We start from the raw sequence: 18914 nt of genomic DNA, 5'->3' as shown, positions 1-18914 counted from the left end.
TAACTATATTTTCCTATGTATTTAATATAAAGTGGAGACGGATATTTGGAAAACTGACGCGGAAGAGAAAAACCTTAGAACTCTCACAATGTAATCTAGTGACATGTTTTTAAAGTGTAAAAAACTACAAGATGGCTGTATATACTTATATAAGAACACTGCTATCAGAAAGTAAAACAATCTGTAGGCACTCTGAAAAATAGTCTACTCTGTTTCCAGTTAACCTTTAATTCCTAATGCTTGTTGATTAAATAAAGATTTCTGCATTAATCAACTGTTAGTTCAAGAACTAGGTAATAAAGGAATTAAGGCTTAGAGAGATTGAGTAACTTGCCTCAAATCACCCAGTTGTGAAGCAGTATTCAAACTCAGTTTTGTCTGACTCCAGATTCCATCTCATTCCACTTGAGATCTATACTACAGTGCCTATCCATTAGAAACGGGGAGTCAGATTGGCAGGCCAGCCCCCAAGAGTATCATTCACAGTGTCACCATTTCTTAAAATGTTCCTGTGGGAAAATGCCTAATCCAATTTAAGACAGATGCTGAAACATTATCTCCTTCTCCTTGTCCATAACATACCAGGAATTCTCCACAGAATTCTCCCAACTTTACCTCCTAGCCATAAGAAAGCAGAACTCTATAGGTCTAAGACACAGAGCTTAACTCCCAAAGCCTGTTTGAAAAGTAGAGGAGGTGGTAAACAGATGGGAGTGAGAACACTACATTACTTTCTTCTTTTCTTCCTTGTTAAAGATTTCTTCTGTACTATTACCATTTACTTTTATATAAGATGGGTTTCTCTTTTATCTAGCTCATTGCACAATACACCAAATTAGAAGATTACCCAGTATACACCTGTTCCTGAAACAAGTACAAGGCATCTTGAGACTTACACTAATTTAACAAAGGATAAACACAAAGAAAAAGCACTCCCTCCAACCTGGCCTTTTCTCTTTTGTTCCATCATGGTTCCATACAAAAGAAGGCATTTGCACATCAAGGACCAGTGTCAGTTAGTCCTCAAAAAGAAAAACTCACTCTCAGGAAAAGAGAGGTATTAACAATCTCAAAAGTTCTCACCTTAATCTAAATATCATCAGACCTTGAAGGCAAATTAAGAATGAGGCTGGGGCCGGCCAAGTGGTAAAGTTCGTGCCCTCCGCTTTGGTGGCCCAGGGTTTCGCTGGTTCAGATCCTGGCTGCGGATATAGCACCCCTCGTCAGGCCATGTTGGGGTGGCATCCCACATGCCATAACTAGAAGGACCTACAACTAAGATATGCAACTATGTACTGGGGGAATTGGGGAAGAAAAAGCAGGAAAAAAAAGATTGGCAACAGTTGTTAGCTCAGGTGCCAATCTAAAAAAAGAAAGAATGAGGCTAAAGGTGTCCACATAAAATCTAGATGAGAAAATACACCAAGTTCCTTCCAGTCCCGATTCGGACATTTAAAAGTAGCATGACCATAATTCAGCAAACATTTACTGACAGAAATCTAAGTGTCAGACACAGTGGTTGTAAATACAGTGAGTAAAAAATGGTTTTAATCCTTCACAAAACTTCTGAACAACAGTTTACCCACCTTCTGAATTTAATTATTAATATAAATTGCTATTTTTATTTATTGATTGCTCAATCTCAGGCACTATGCTTAGCAACTTGTAAAGAAAATAAAAATAAAAAATTTCACAATCACCCACGAGTCAAATACTACTATCCCCATTTAACAAATAAGAAAACTGAAGTACTTAGTCGCCGAACTTCAAACCCAAATCTGCTTTATTCCACAGTCCATATATCCATAACCACTATTCAATACTATAAAATACAGACATCAGTGCTTCTCAGGAATACCATATTAACAAGATGATAGGAAAAACTGTACAAAGACACATTTACATACTAAAATAGTGTATCTACAGCATGATCATCAAGAAGCAACATAGCATTAGTAATAGCCAAGACATGGAAACAACCTAAGTGTCCATCAATGGATGAATGGATAGAGAAAATGTGGTATATATACATAACGGAATATTATTCAGCCGTAAAGAAAAAGGGAAATCCTGCCATTTGTGACAACATGGATGGGCCTTGAGGGCCTTATGCTAAGTGAAATAAGTCAGAGAAAGACAAATACTGTATGATCTCACTTATATGAGGAATCTAAAAAAAACCAAACTCGTACATACAGAGAACAGATTAGTGGTTGCCAGAGGCAGGGAAAGGGGGATGGGCAAAATGGGTAAAGGTGGTCAAAAGGTATAAACTTCTAGTTATAAGTAAATCCAGGGGATGTAATGACAGCATGGTATCTATAGTTCATAACACTATATTGTACATTTGAAAGTTACTAAGAGTAAATCTTAAAAGTTCTCATCACAAGAAAAAAAATTTGTAACTATGTGAGGTGATGGCTGTCAACTAAACTTACTGTGGTGATCATTTCACAATATATACATACTTCAAACCATTATGTTGTACAACTAAAACTAATACAATGTTATACATCAGTTATATCTCAAAAAGAAAAAAAAAGGCAAGATAGCATCAGCATAAAGTCAGACAAAAAAGGGTTCAAACTGCATCCAGCATTTACAGATGTCTGACTTTGGAAAAATTAATCTCTGAGTATAGCAGTTTCACATCTGTAAAATGTGGACAATAATACCAACATCTTGGTAGTGTTCAAGAGATGTGGCAGTACTTGATAGATGGCTGGCTACATTTAAAAAAGAGGGAAAAAAACGCTATGTATAAAAGAGACAAAATACAACAAAATCTAGTAGTATTTGGGTGATGGGATTATGGGCATTTTCTACTCCTTTTTCCTTTTCTCCTGATTTTACAAATGTTTGACAGCATGTATTGCTTTCATGGTAGAAAAGAACACAGGCTCTGAAATTTTTAAGTGTGTGACAAACCTGAAATCAGCTAAAAATCAACTAATAGTTGAAATATTGGTAATCCAACTTTACAGAAGCTGCTTAAAGAATCACGTTACACATGAGAAAACTAAAGGGTAATAATCATTTTCAAAGCGCCAGTGAATCAGAGAATAAGATCTTCTGAATTGAGATTATGATACTGTTCACTTAAAAAGTTTAACATTTTATATTAAAAGGGAATTTGAATACTCAACTGGCTAAATGACTGACAAAAATTCAAACTGATCCACAACTTATTAGAAGAACACCAAGATGAAAAGCTCCTTGCCTTCCCACTCTACCTTTGTCTTTCCGTGTTTCTTACGAAGTAAAACACATTCCAAGGATACTTTCTTCTTCAAATATTCAGAATGCTAAATAAAAATAAGGATAAACTAGCCTAAGACTTGTTGGTTTTTAAGCTTTTGAGAAAATAAAGATTCCTTCAGAGTTCCCTTTAGATCTAGCTATAACTAAAATATGATCAAGAATACTGATAAAATACAAAATACAAGCATTTGATAAATTGCTTTTTATTAACTTACAGATCTTTTATATTGTTTATGACGTGTAATAAAATCGAAAGTAATTTAATGCATTTGTTTGAAAACATTTTATAATCCAGATTAATCTTTTTACTTGAATATTGAATAAACATTAATATGGGTTGTTTTGAGGAGAAAACTGGTCAATTTTGCTCAAATACCACACAGGAAAAATAGGAGGAAATAAAGTTAAACTACTTTTAAGAGTTCAGCTAAACTTGCCCAAAAACTATTTCACTATTAGAGATTGATACCTGGACATGATGGACCCTTCATCAAAGGGAAATCATTAAACAGAGGAAAGCATTATCTCATCTTATGGTTTTGGCATTTATCTGACTATAAATGCAGAAATGAATGAAATGATATCCAAGTCCCTTCCAGTCTCACAAACGAAAGCAAAATAAAAACATATAACTCAAGAAGAACAACAGTATGAAAAGAAGAAAAACAGTATACTAGCAACCACATCTCTAACAAAAGACACCATAAGGTCTTAATTCCTTATTTTCAAGGTTAATCAAAATCAAAAAACAGGCAAACAGCAAACATTAATAAGGTACTGGAGCAAAGGAACAAACGATTCCAAGGAATAAATGAGGGAGTAAGAAGTTTTACTTACAATATCATCCTGAAAAATCATAATTAATAAACACATCCAAAAAGAATTACTACCAACCTAACATATACAAATTTACCTTTATCTTTGTGTGCACATCAAAGATATCTGGGATACTACCAAAAATAGTCTTAATCTCTTCTGGTGCAAGGATGGGCCCGCCACGCTGTCCTTCCTCTTCCAGTGGTACCTGAAACAGCTAAAAGGTAAAAAGAGACTAGTTTAGGTAGATTGTGGGCAAAAGGAAAAAAAAAGCTGACATATAGACAACGACAAAGGAGAGATGAGATGTTGATGGGAAAGAAAAAAGGAATTAAAAAAATACTTCTCCCTAAATTTGAGACCATTTTTTCTCATAACATTTTCTGTTCTAATTTATCCTATTTATATATCTGTGTATGTGTGTATATATACTCTTATAATAAAATGTTAGGTTAGAATCTAATAAAAGTTTATCACAGTTCTACAAATCATTAAATTATTAGTATGATATAGGAGTAATTTCTACTTTTTTATTCAAATTACTAAGGAAGAAAGCAATAAGCAATCAATCATTTCCAGACATATACTTAATGCAAGTACTAAATGTTTTGAAATGGTAGCACAGAAACTTGGTTTAGGGGAAAGAGACTGGATTTGAAGCTAGAAGACCCATTTGAATCCATGTTGTTGGTTGTATCAATCGAAAAAAATAAAAGGAAAAAGACTCCTAGAACTAGTGATAAGTGAGCTTAGCAAGGTCACAGGATACTAGGTCAGCATGCATGCGCGCACACACATACAAGGCTCGTATTTCTATATCCCACATTCCTATATACTAAAACCAAATGAAAACCAAAATTTAAAAAGTAGTGCCACCTAGGCGGTTAAGTTCGCGCGCTCCGCTGCAGGCGGCCCAGTGTTTCGTTGGTTCAAATCCTGGGCGCGGACATGGCACTACTCATCAAACCACGCTGAGGCAGCGTCCCACATGCCACAACTAGAAGGACCCATAATGAAGAATATACAACTATGTACTGGGGGGCTTTGGGGAGAAAAAGGGAAAAAATAAAATCTTTAAAAAAAAAAAAAGTAGTTCCACCTACAATAAAAAATTAAAATAAGTATAAATGTAATAAAACATGTACATGAAGCTGAAAACCACATCAGAATGCTGATGAAACAAATCAAAGACGACATAAATAAATGAAGACATATGGTCATAAATTAAAGACTCAACACAGTAAGAATGTCAGTTCTCTCCCAAAGTGATCTCCGGATTTAACCCAATGCCTCTCAAAATTCCAGGATTTTGTAGATAAAGAAAACTGATTCTAAAAATGCATATGGAAAGGCAAAGTAACTTCTTACTATAAAGCTGCGGTATTGAAGACTGTGTGGTACTGGAGAAAGGAGAAACATACAAGATCAACAGAACAGAATAAAGCCCAGAAACAAACCCACGAAAATATGGCCAAATAATTTTTGACAAAGGTGCAAAAGCAATTCAAATGAGGAGGGCTAGTTGTTCAACAAATGGTAGTAAAACAGGACTTGCCACAGGCAAAAAAATGAACCTCAGCCTCAATATAACACCTTACACAAAAATTAACTCAAAATGGATCACAGACCTAAACAAAAAATCTAAAAGTATGACACATTTAGAAAAAAACATAGGAGAAAATCTTCTGATTCAGACTTAGGTAAAGAGTTTTTAAATATGAAATCAAAAGTAGGATCTATAAAAGAAAAAAAGTAATAAATTGGACTTCATCAAAATTAAAAACTTTTTCTCTGCAAAGACTTAGAATGAGAAGACACGCTATAGACTAGGAAAAAATATTTGCAAATCATATATCTGACACAGGACTAGTATCCAAAATATATAAAGAATTCTCAGAACTCAGAAAGGAAACCAAAATATATAAAGAATTCTCAGAACTCATAAAGGAAACAACCCAATTAAAAATGGGAAAAATTACAGTTATTTCAACAAAAAATATTTACAGATGTCATATACGGCCAAGAATAGATGTTCAACATCATTAGTTATTATAGAAATGAAAATCAACCACAATGGGATCTCTACACACCTATTTAAATTGCTAAAATAAAAAAATGATAATATTAAGTACTGCTGAGGGTGTGAGCAACTGGAACTCTCACACATGGCTGGTGGAAATGCAAAATTGTATAGCCCCTCTGAAACAAGGTTTCACAGTTTCTTATAAAGTTAGACACTACTTCAGTTCCTGGGCACAGACCTACACCACTCATTGACAGCCATGCTGTGGTGGCAATCCACATACAAAATAGAGGAAGACTGGCACAGATGTTAGCTCAGGGCCAATCTTCCTCAAGCAAAAAAATAAATAAATAATAAAAGTTAAATAAACTGACATATTCATACAGGAAAATGAATTACAGCTACATACAACAACACAGATGTGTCAAGAATATTTCTATCAAGTGGAAAAATGCAAGGCAATAAAAATATATAAATATGGTTACATTTATATAATTTGTTTTCCTACACAAAGGGAAATGACAAGCACAAAATTCTGGATAATGATTATCTCCGAGCGGAGGGAAAGAAATGGGAACAGGAAAAAACAATAGAGGTTTCAAAGATATTTGTAATCATTTATAAACATTCCTTTATCCAGGCAACATTTAAGTAAAAATCCTACACAAAAATATTCAGACAACGAAAATACATCAAGCTTCATTAAAATCTCTCAGTAGTCTTAAGACATCTTAAACTATCGTAAAGAGTTCTGTTTAATCCTCCATATAAAACTAGATAGCCAAAAACTATTGATTCTACCTTTCCAGTATTTCTCAAATCTATCCTTTTTCATTTTTGCTAATATCCTAAGAAGTTCAGGTCCCCAAAATCTCTAACCAAGACTGCTGAAATAACCTCCAAGTTGGCCTCCTTGCCCCCACAATCTCCCCTCTTCAATACCTCCTTCAAAGTGAACTAAGTTATCTGTCTAAAATATAAGTCAGATGATGTCATCTTTCCCTTTCCATCTAAAATTCTCCTATAGCTTACAGAAGACAAAGAACACTAGACAAAGGCCTTCTCCGGTCTGACAGGGGCAGTTTTACCTCAACTCTCACTGTATCCACACCCCACCCTAAACTCTAATCCCACTGGACCACTCAAAACACCTTGAATAATACACATCTTCAGTTGTCTGTATTGTTTGTGCAATCTCAAATACACTTCCCATGCATATTCTATGTACCAATCATACTCATAACTTTAAAATTCACTTCAATTTTTATCTTCTTTATGATGCTCGTTCCAACTTTCAACCTATCGAAAACTCCAGCCCAACATCTTCTCTAAGCTGAAAGAGAGTACACCTCTTACTTCATAAATCTCGAAATACCTAAATAAACCTCCCCCATGATGTTCATAACCCTCTACTTGGTATTATAATTAGGTATGCATGTTTTATGTCCTCTTCCAGTCAAAGCTCCTTTAAAACAGGAATCCTCTTTATCACCTGGCACAATACTTTATATTAATAGGCACCCAAGTATTACATAGAATAAATAAAGAAGGTTCGGGATATTTACTTTGGGGGCTAAAGTTATTCCAAATCCAATTTTTTAAAAAAAAGAACACATTAGTCCTAAAGCAAAGCTTAAAAGAGAAAAATATTATGAATTTAGACCACAATCTTTTTTTCTTTTTAAGATTGGCACCTGAGCCAAAATCTGTTGCCAATCTTCTTTGTTTTTCTTTCTTTCTTCTTCTCCCCAAAGACCGCTAGTACATAGTTGTAAATTCTAGTTTTAAGTCCTTCTGGTTGTGCTATGTGGGAGGTAGCCTCAGCAAGGCCTAATGAGTGGTGCCATGTCTGTGCCCAGGATCTGAACCAGGGAAACCCTGGGCTGCGAAAGGAGAGCCCACAAACTTAACCACTCAGCCATGGGGCCGGCCCCTAGACCACAATTTTTTAAATAAAACCTTAGGTGAGTTTATAATAAGCATAACGATATGAAACTTTTTGTCTACAGTCTAATAATTCCAAGAGCTTTTTTAAAAGGAGTTTTAGTGAATTTAATTGATACGCAAATTAAAATTCTGAAACTCCAGTGCATTTACCGTGGTCTGAAAGGATTTACATTTCTAGGTAATAAATGCTATGGAAGTACATGAACAGTATACACCAAAAGGGATTGTCTGCTACACAACTACATTTTGGCTGACTATAAAAACTTCAGTAAGAAACTCATCTAGGATGATTTCCCTTGAGGAAGAAAAGCAAAGCTGACTTGAAACAAGTGAACTTTAAAACAGCAGAGGGCCTCATAAAACCCTGACTATTGCTAAACAAATTAACTGTGAAGAATAACCTCTCCATGATTACCAACAAAGAAGTCTTTCCATTTCTTAACCATGCACTCTATCGATGGCACAGCAACTACAGGTTATTCTATTGGACTCCAAGGAGTTAAATTAAGAACTCAGATAGAGGTCAGTCAAAAATCAAACACAAACAGAAACTCCCTATCATTTTTCTATTCAAAGACAAGCTTACTGGTATGAACTTTATTTTTCTGACAAACTCTCTCCTTCATCACCTAAAACAAATTTATTCCTTCTTTCTACAGATTCCAAATAATGTTCTGTTACTGTGTTTTTCAGAACTTAGAATTTTGGTTGATTCCTTAATATCTTCTTCAAACATCTTACAGGGACTCATCAGAATTGTTTTTCTTCAGAAATCACTTCATAGTACATTTAATATTGGTAAGTAATGAGTTAACATTTATTTATGACTAACCACTGCATACTTTAAGAAAACTTGACACAAAAGAATTATTGGAAAAAATTACTGACATCCATAGTGCTATGCTTCGTGGCTCCTGCTTTTTCACAGATATACAGTACTACAGAAAGCAATGACTCTGGAACACATACTTTCAGAAACTTACCTACCACTTCCAAATATAAATATAAACGCAGCATCAAACTCAGTCCGCTCTAAGAGCATCTACTGAGGATCCTTCCCTCTTTAAAGTCACTATAAAAAATGGTGCTATTTTTGCATGAATAAAGCTACTATTACTAGGGCATTTCTCTAACAGCAGTTTCTGTCACACATTTTCATTTTTAATATCTATGTTCAAATTCTATGCTTACATAATTTTCTTGTAAGAAATAACATCTCAGATTTCTTAAGAACACTGGAACAGAGATCACTTTGCAACCAAACTCTTACCTGAATGATTGTGGCCAATATATTTACATAATTACTTTCAGTCTGATAGAGCTCTTTTGCAACTTGCCACCTGGCTGACTGCTTTGAGGGAACTGGAGTGGAATTTTTAGAAGACTTAGTACAGGACTTTGGGGTTTCTAAAAGGTAAAAAGAAGGAAAGATTTAAAACGGAAGCCAGATATAAGTACCAAACACTGTACAGATTTAACAGAAAGAAAGAGAAGGATACCTACTCTCATAAATATACCACCATACAGATTTTCATTAAAGTATAATTTCCTTACAGGATAAGGCCAGAAAAAAATAATGGTCAAAAATACCAATGACTCCAAATTCACATTCTACTGAACAAATGGCCCGAACTCTTCAAAAATGGCAAGGTCATTAAAGACAAAGAATGATCAAGACACTGATCCAGGTTAGAAGAGACTAGGGAGAGATAACAATATGTGATCCTGAATTGTATCCTAAACCAGAAAAAAATACTATTTTCTTTTGCTGAAAAAGACATTAGGGCATGGGGCCAGCCCAGTAGCACAGCGGTTAAGTTCATGTGCTCTGCTTTGGCGGCCCGGGGCTGGCTGGTTCAGATCCTGGGTGTGGACCTATGCACCGCTTGTCAAGCCATGCTGTGGCAAGCATCTCACATATAAAATAGAGGAAGATGGGCACAAATGTTAGCTCAGGGCCAGTCTTCCTCAGCAAAAAGAGGACTGGCAGATGTTAGCTCAGGACTAATCTTTCTCAAAAGAAAAAAAAGACATTAGGGCATTAATGAAACAACTGGTAAAATTTGAAGGTCTATAGAGTAGATCATAGTATTAATGTTAATTTCCTAATTACAATACTTGTACCGTAGTTACCTAAGAAACATCCTCAAATTTTGCGAAATATAAATTTAAGTATTTAGAGGGAAAGGCATATCATCTGCAACTTACTCTCAAACACCACAGATATAAAAACTACGTGTGTGTGTGTAGAAAAAAAGAGAGAACGAATGCTAAAGCAAATAGCAGATTATTTCCATTTGGGAAATCTGAGTACAGGAATCCTTATACTATTTTTGCAACCTGAAATGTTTTCAAAATAAAAAGCTTAAATAATAAAATAGAAAGCAACATATAAAAATATTTAAGTTGAAAAAGGAGGAAAAGGTTGTGATGATTACACAAATAGAATAATGAAAAACTTTTCGTGTATATACAGAGAAAGCCTCCCTCAAAAATCTCCAACATCAATTGCAAGTTCTTTGTTAGTTCAAAGTATCTTATAAAATAAAACATCCAGTCCAGGGGCCAGCCCCGTGGCCTAGTGGTTAAGTTCAGTGTGTTTCGCTTCAGCAGCCTGGGTTCCCAGGTTTGGATCCCAGGCACAGACTTACACCACGTGTCAGCCATGCTGTGGCGGTGATCCACATATAAAAAAACAGAGGAAGACTGGCACAGATGCTAGCTAAGGGCTAACCATCCTCAAGCAAAAAAAGAAGATTGGCAACAGATGTTAGTTCAGGGCTAATCTTCCTCAGCAAAAAAACAAAAACAATTTTTTTTAAAAAAATCCAGTCCAACCCAAAGTGGAAGGAGGATGCATTAGTATATTTTATATGCATTTTAAGAAAAATTTTTTAAAAAATGAAATTTCATATAATCTTAAAATACATTTTCTTACTATTAATATGGTTACAATATTTCAACGCTATTACAGAAACTCCTAATAGAAAGCTTTTCAATAGGAAAAGGAATGAAGGCAATAGAGTCTCAGCATACCAATTTTACTCAATGGTAACTTTAAGCACTACTAAAACCAGCATGTGTACTATGGAGTTTTGAAGGCTTTTTAAAGATAACTGACTCCAAAGAATTTCCCACTTGTCATACATAATCCAGGCTATTCTCACCAGACCCAGGAGCCTCGACCATTACAGGATGCTTCAAGGGGAAAAAACTGACATATGCTGATACAAATTTAATTATTGTCTGTAGGCAGTGATCTACAGACTGGGGATTCTACTACATAGAGTACCTGGTACATTAGTATAGTTGTCATGTCTGTTTTCTTAGTGGTTCATTTTTCTTCTCTTGTCCACTAAACTGCATATTCAGGTTTCAGTCCTTTATGATCAGCTCCTACCACTCCTAGTCCCTTGAGTCCACCATGATTATAGAACCAGTAAATTCTCAGGTCTCTGTATCTAACCATATTCCCCTGCCCAAGAACCTGGTTCCACTTTTCCAAATGCCTACAGGACATTTCCATCTCAATTTAACCTAGATTTTCCCTAAAACTTCACTATATTCCTCCAAAACATAAACGTCCTATTTTTGCCAAGGTAACATTTCTTCCATTTAATACTTTGCCGTCATCTCCTCTTATTCCCTTCCTATCACTCCATTCTATCAATATTTCCCCAGCATTTCTTATTTCTTTCCAACCATCACCAACCCTAGGTTCAGGGCCTTATCACTTCATGGCTCAGCTATCTCTAAACTGCCTTCCTCCTAATCATTCTTCAGAATAATCCACTACAAACTATATATTCAATCAATTACTCTGCTGCTTAAGAGTTTCTAAAGTTCTTTGTTGATGAAAATACACAGTTCAGATATATCTGTCTGATTTCAAAGTCCCCTAATATTAGGCTCAATTAACTTTCTAATTTAACTATTACTCTTCCATATTCCAAGAAAACTGACCTGTTCACTATTTCCTAGAAATTCAATTTATATACTGTTATCTCTATTCCTGCTCCTCATATATTCTCAAATCCACCTTAGTTTCCTGGGCCTACCTTAAATTGACTTTCAATTCCTTCCATGAATATTTAGTGGGTACCTACACTAGGCACTGGGAATAAAGCAGAGGATAAGATAGGCAAGGTTCTTGTTCTCTTAAAGCTTACATTCTGGTGAAGCAAATAAAATAATAAAGAAATAAACAAAAAACATAATTCCTAACAGTGATTACTAGTGAAGACAACCAGGTAATGAGTTAGTCAGAAGCAGTGGTAGAACAGGGACTTAACTTTATAGAGAACCTAGTAAGATTTCTTTAAGGCAGAGAGAGCAAGTATAAAGTTCCTGAGGTATGGATGTAGTAGAAATATTTGAACAATCAGAAAGATAGTGCGACTGAGGCTTAGAGAACATTATTGGAGAGTAGGATACCACAAAAGCTTAGAGGTAGGTGAGAAAGGATTACATACTTGAAAGCTATAGTAATACAAAGCTACCGAATGACGTTAAGCAGAGGAGTGGCATGATCTAATTTATATACTTTTAGAGACCTAAGTGCTGCACGTAGAAAGGCAAATATGGATATAAAAAGACCACTTAGAATAACACTGCAATCTCTAAGAGAGATCTTTTTTATAGAAAAGGCTGATTAAAGGGTGACAAAGGAATAGAGCTAAGAGTGGTAGACAGAACCAGGAGTTCTAATTTGATTATGTTAAGTTTGAGATGTGTATTAGACATGAACAAGGCTGGTATCGAGCAGGCAGTTAGACAGAGAAGACAAATTTGGAAGTCATCAGCATTAAAAGATTTTTGAAGCCATAGAATTAAATGAGATCATTTAGGGAGAATACAATAGAGAATAACTTAGGAATAACATTAAACATGTAGAGGTGGAGAGAGAAGTTAGGCAAAGAAGAATGAGAAATGAGTGATGTACACACAAGCCAAGAGAAAAAAATGCATCCAGGAAGGAGGAGCTGTTCATGTGTTGAATGCTACTGATTGCCTAAAAACTGTCAGTCTCCCCAGCAAGAGCAATTTCACATAGTAGGGACTGAAGTTCAATTGGAATGGGTTGAAAACAGAATGAAAAAGCAAGGAATTGAGATGATGGATCAAGGTAATTTTCTGAAGAATACTCATGTGAAATGGAAGAGGGAAATGGGATAGTAAATGGAGAGGGTCATGGGGTCAAGGGGGAGGTTTTGATTGTTTCTTAAATCTAGAAAACACAACATATTTATGTACAGAAAAAAAACAAAAATAGAGGGAAAAATGGATGATCAAGAGAGAAGAGTTAATTGTACGAGCCTTCCTGTATCAGTTGAGGACAAATTGAACTCACCCTCCCCTGACTTCATTGTACCTATTTTCTCCATAAAGCATGTGACATCCTATGTGACTTTTTTTTAGCTAGTGTTAAGAATCTGCTCTTTGAACAGCTCTATCACTTTCTAGCTGTGTGACCCTAGACAAGTGACTTCTCTATCCTCAGTCTAGTCATTTGTAAAATAGGGGTAATGAAAAAAGTTATAAATACTCAAAATATTAAGAACTTAGCATATACTAAAGACCATTAAATGGAAGCATTTTCATGTGCCTTTTCTCCTCTAGAAGAAAGGTAGTTAAAAGCAGAGCCTTTCATATTTACTATAGTAGGGATCTATCAATATTCTATTAATCATACCATTCCACTAAATTGTAAAGATGAATTTTTAAAAATGTGAATTACCTCCATAGTTAATGCTAGACTCTGGTGTATTGGAGATATCTAGGAGTGATCCTATAGAAAGGGAATGTTCAGCAGACGGACGCTTACGGGGAGGGAAAGGTGACATGTCTGTCTCTCTCGAAAGCTGAGCAAGTGTCTCTTTTAAACGACGTCTTTTGCGATTGCTGTTTGGTGTATTTAGAGAAAGCAGTGACACTGATTTCTTGAGCTCAGGTGTATTAGCCTGCAATGAAAAGCACAAAAGCTCAATTTTACTTCCATGGCTCTTTACTGAGACAGAAACAAAAGAAAAATATATTTATGAGTCTGACAAAATCTGGATTTTGCACAATAATTCTACAACTATACACTCTGCCAGGTAATTCAGAAGCCTCATAAAACATGATAGTCAAGGGACCAATGTAATTGTCTAAGCCCCAGCACCTCACTCCTTTTCTTCATAGCACTCTCACCAGTACACATTCATCTGTAAGCTGGCCTACTGTCTACTGCCCCATTAGGTCATAAACTCCAGGAGGGCAGGGACCACTCGTATTTTGTTCACTGTATCCCTAGCATTCAGCACAGTACCTGGACATAACACTCGCCAATATTCGTCAAATAATGCTTGATTTTAAGAGGTCTCTCCCATAACCTAAAGCATTTTTTTAAACTTTATATTAAGAACCTTACACTGAGAACAGAAGAGTCAGAAGAGAACACAATATAGTACCTATTTAGATTTTATAGAAACATACTAAATCCACACCTCATCTTCAACATTCCATTCAAAAGTAAATTTCCCCTAAAGCCTGCTTCTATACCTTTATGCCACATTGTGGTGAATAATACTACTCTTCACCAAGACTCAGCATGAAGACTGGATTTTTCTTGCCTACATTCTACTACTAGTCATTTTTTTAATGACATCTCTCCCCTTAATATTCTTCAATGACTCCCAATACTTATATGATAAAATCCAAACTCTTCAACACATTAAAAACTTCTTGGTTCTGCCTACCTAGTTAGCTTCATCTGTTGGCCTTCTTTCCCATACTCTTTTCTAAAGCTGTACTAAACTACTTGCCATTTTATTGTACTTTCAAGCTTTCGTAGCCTCCCCCACCTGCTGTCTAACTTGAATTTCCTTACCAGCTTAGCCTAATAAGTTGGCTCAACATTTATCTGCTCTTTTGAACCCTGCCTGAGTCTCTCAGAGTGAGGCTAGTTAGAATACTAGCACATACTGATCACAGTAAATATCATTCTGCACTGTACCTGTTTGTATATCTACTTAGAACCCTTAAGGTTCTAAGTTTCTGAAGATAGGGATGTTATTGCTCATAACGGTATCACCAAGAATTAGCACAGAATTAACATATATTAGAGTAAAGTAATGTCCATTACACTGAATAGTTTCACTTAAATCTACATAGCCTAAGACTATTATTCAATATCCAATTGTTTATTCTGAAACTCCTAAAGATGATATAAAAGCTGACCGTATGCTAATTATACCATGCTCATTTGGGATGGACCATCATCTTTATACAATCAAGGTCACAGGACAAATGACTAAGGGACAAAAAAAGCATACCTTTTCATATAAATACATAGTTTCTCCAGCTCGGGCATCCATTTGAATGCTTCCCCAGAACCACTAGGTGAGAGAAAGAACATTTTAATTAAGAATTTAGTTTCTCAGAAAGGCTACTAGTAATATTTTTTAAAAAGCAATCTCATTCTAGAATTACTTGCCTCTTGCTTCACAACATAAAGCTTCTTCGAAGGTTCAAATGGAAGTTCTTTTACTATATTCTCTTCAACTACAAGGTGAGTGCATCTTTCATCTCCAACTGGTAAATAGTTACCTCCTAAAAAAGGAATGCATACAAGCATAAAGAAGCCAAACTATCTCCAAACCCAAATTTTTAAAGAGGCATATTCACCAGGAAGTGATTAAGCCGAAGTTGGAAATAAAATACATATAACTTTTAAATTATGCTAAATTCTACCTTGCATTTCAGTCATTTCTTCCATATTGGTTTTCTCTTCATCTGAAAATCCCAGGAAACTTAAAATGCAATCTTGAAATGGAGGAACTTTAAAATCATTTCTAAAGTCATCAACTGATGCACAAAAATCCCTAAAAACAAAATACACTCTTCTAAAACCAGCTTAACTTAAATTCCAAACTAGGTATATCCATGTATAAATCTACAGTAATTCTCAAGGCTTTATCATAATCTATTTATTGAAAATATTTTGCATCTGGTCCTGAAATGCTCACAAAAACTTCAGTTTAAAAAATACCACTGTGTCCTCAGTCATCCCAGAAGAAACTTCTGACAAAATCTGATCATGGGTAATCTTTACAAGATGCAAACCTCTGCTCTGTACATGAACTTTTATGTCTTCCAGACGTTCTATAGTTTCGTGAAATCTTAACTAATGATGAAGTACGACAGCAAGGAATTATGAGGTTGGAAAGCTTAACGAGGTTATAAATTGCAACCACCACTTAAAATGTAACCAAACAAAATAAGACAAAAATACAACACAATCTAAACATCCAGATGCATTAAGCTATTAACTAATAATTTTAGAATGTTTGTGATAATCAAAATTATTTCACAAGGTGAAGTCCAAAGATAACACAGGTGTTTTTCAATTTTCATAATTTTTTTATAACTTTGCTCATCTTAGACTTTATTCCCTAAGCTATGCAAAAACTAAATTCATTTTTGCTATACTATCTACGAATTTAGGGTTTTGGGTAATTGAGTTTACCTTTATAAGATAGTACGTTTTTTTCACATAATGAACTACAGAATTTCTAAACACTTACTGTTCATTCCGCCTTTCCCAAGCCTTATAAATCCATTCTGGCTTCATAATTGGAGTACCCAAGCTCACAGCAATCTAAAAATGCAAACATTAATTATAATGAATTTTTACCTTAAATAACTATATTCATAGAAATTCTAAGCAATGATACACATACTTTTTTTGCACAGTTTTAGATCATTGTTCATCTGCTTTGTAACAAAATTAAAGAAAAATTAACACAAAAAACTGTCTTTCAATCATACAGCTTAGGTTAAAATACTTTAAAACAAGTTCCATGATGTCAAAACCATTTCCTTATTTTATTTTAAATAAATTTATCTCTGAAGTTAAGTTCATCTTTATTATATTTCTATTTCTCCTTTCTTCATGTTTACTTCCTTAGAAGCACTGACCCCTAAGACAGTACTACAGAAGAAAACATCTGATTAAGTTACATTTAGTTATAAATTGGAGAGTATACCTCCCAGGAATTCAAGATTACCCTAAAATTACCATTTGCACATAAATACACTGACAGAGAGTGAGAACAAAGTGATAAACTCTTTTAAGATATTCAAGTGCAATCTTAAACTAAGATTTTAACCCTAATAAAAGTACTTTTCTCCTGTTCTAATTTTCACAAGTTAAATCTTAGAATTGTTTTATAAGAACATTGCTCTGTTTTTATAAAGACCACTTAGACAAGAGTGAAATACTTACTCTCGTCACTTTCTGACCTCCTCATTCACAATGCTCACAGTAATATTATTCATCTGTCTGAAATGTTATCCATCTACCATCCTCCACAGTCCTACTCATCTTTCAAGACCTAACTCAAGATCCATTGCTTCCTTAAAACCTACGGGACCATAATCCTATGAATTAAAATTTGCGCTAAATATACATACAGCAAAAATTGAATTTCTGATCATTAATAACTTGTGGGAGAAATAGATGAGAGTGCTATTAATAAATCCATCCCAAATAATGGTATATTGAAATACAAAAAACAACCAAGTTTACATACCCTGAATTTTTCACCTTGCGTACAATTTGCCACCAAATGTGTAACTTTTGAATTGCAATCTTTTCGAATAACTCCACCCATGTGATGGACCAATGTCACTAATCTGACCTCAAAAGAAAAATTAAGCAATATTGTCTTTATGATTAATTTGAAGAAAATTTTAAACGATGTTTACAATTCATTTAGCATTTACTGAATACTTTCCATTCATAAGAGTACATATAAGAATTTTTATAGAGATATAAATTTTATGTCAAAAAATTAAAAATTCATTTGCCTTACTGGCACAGGCAAAATTATACATAGCAATAAGCTAGTAAAGATGATCACACAAAAAAAGTTAATTAAACTAGCTTTCATATAACTTATTATTTTCTTAACATCAAGTTACATGACACTAAGATGCTTCCCACAAAATTAGAGTAATATCCCCTTAGCTCTAACATAGAAAATTTTATGAATCAGAAAAAGTTTCCATGAATTCTCTAGGGTAATGAGAATACTTTAAGAATGGACTTGCATAACAAAAAATTGCAATGTGTAAATAAAAATTTCAAATAATGTGGTTGATGTGGTACATAACAAAAAGATAGTTTAAACAGATGACATAGTTATGAAATTTTGCTGTTAATTTATAGGCCAGCCATCCTAGACAAAACACTTGTGTCTTTACAAGGCTCTTCAGAATGTTTCTTGGTAACATTTAAAACTTGATATATTCATAGTAATTTCTCCTTCAAGATTTTTTAAATAAAACCATAATACAACTACCAAAAAGATGCCACTTAAATTGATTTTGCTGTAGAAAATTATTCTTTGAATAGAATGTTTTAAGATACTTACTAGTTCTTCTTTCTTCCTGAATCCAGTAAAGCAAAGTGTGAGATTCATCATGCTTGTACAATAGAGTGGGCGACATGAAAATGGCAAGGGCTGAGGATACAACAATTTTAAATGTGTGAGCTTTCTTTATAGTAGAAAATAGAACACATCTTTCTCAAGTTAAATATATTTCCCCCTCTTGCCAATCAAAAAATTACTTGCATTTTTCAATATGCAACAAAAAAACAGAGTGCAAGTTTCACAATAAAAGATTTTCACATGATTCCCAAATCATAGTTGATACATATAATCTAAACACACCTTATTATTGGCAAATAAAACAAATTTTTTTTAAAGATTGGTACCGAGGTAATATCTGTTGCCAATCTCTTTTTTTTTTCCCCTTTCTTCTCCCCAAAGCCCCGCAGTACATAGCTGCACATTCTAGTTGTGAGTGCCTCTGGCTGTACTAT

The 18914-nt window shown here is 34.5% G+C and overlaps 1 protein-coding gene across 50 annotated transcripts in view; it reads right to left on the bottom strand.

The window, feature by feature from the left end:
* The window catches only part of ECT2 (epithelial cell transforming 2), a 108169-nt gene that overhangs the window by 43145 nt on the left and 46110 nt on the right, over positions 1 to 18914 (bottom strand). For 32 of the 50 annotated variants that reach the window (XR_011429027.1, XR_011429026.1, XR_011429034.1 and 29 more), the window contains 9 exons: positions 18463 to 18552; positions 17620 to 17727; positions 16612 to 16685; positions 15779 to 15909; positions 15522 to 15637; positions 15361 to 15423; positions 13785 to 14007; positions 9318 to 9454; positions 4175 to 4294 (listed from right to left, as the gene is read on the bottom strand). Coding sequence is in view for 26 of the 50 variants with exons in the window: in XM_070243259.1 (XP_070099360.1) it covers positions 4175 to 4294; positions 9318 to 9454; positions 13785 to 14007; positions 15361 to 15423; positions 15522 to 15637; positions 15779 to 15909; positions 16612 to 16685; positions 17620 to 17727; positions 18463 to 18552 (1062 nt within the window). In the remaining 24 variants the exon portion in view is untranslated. The remainder of the gene's footprint in view (positions 1 to 4174; positions 4295 to 9317; positions 9455 to 13784; positions 14008 to 15360; positions 15424 to 15521; positions 15638 to 15778; positions 15910 to 16611; positions 16686 to 17619; positions 17728 to 18462; positions 18553 to 18914) is intronic. The other 18 variants (XR_011429023.1, XR_011429041.1, XR_011429044.1 and 15 more) reach the window with 3 other exon arrangements.

The sequence above is a fragment of the Equus caballus genome, chromosome 19 (assembly GCF_041296265.1).
Source record: "Equus caballus isolate H_3958 breed thoroughbred chromosome 19, TB-T2T, whole genome shotgun sequence".
Lineage (NCBI taxonomy): Eukaryota > Metazoa > Chordata > Mammalia > Perissodactyla > Equidae > Equus > Equus caballus.
The sequence above is the reverse complement of the archived record's forward strand: the minus strand, read 5'-3'. Positions and strand labels throughout refer to the sequence as shown.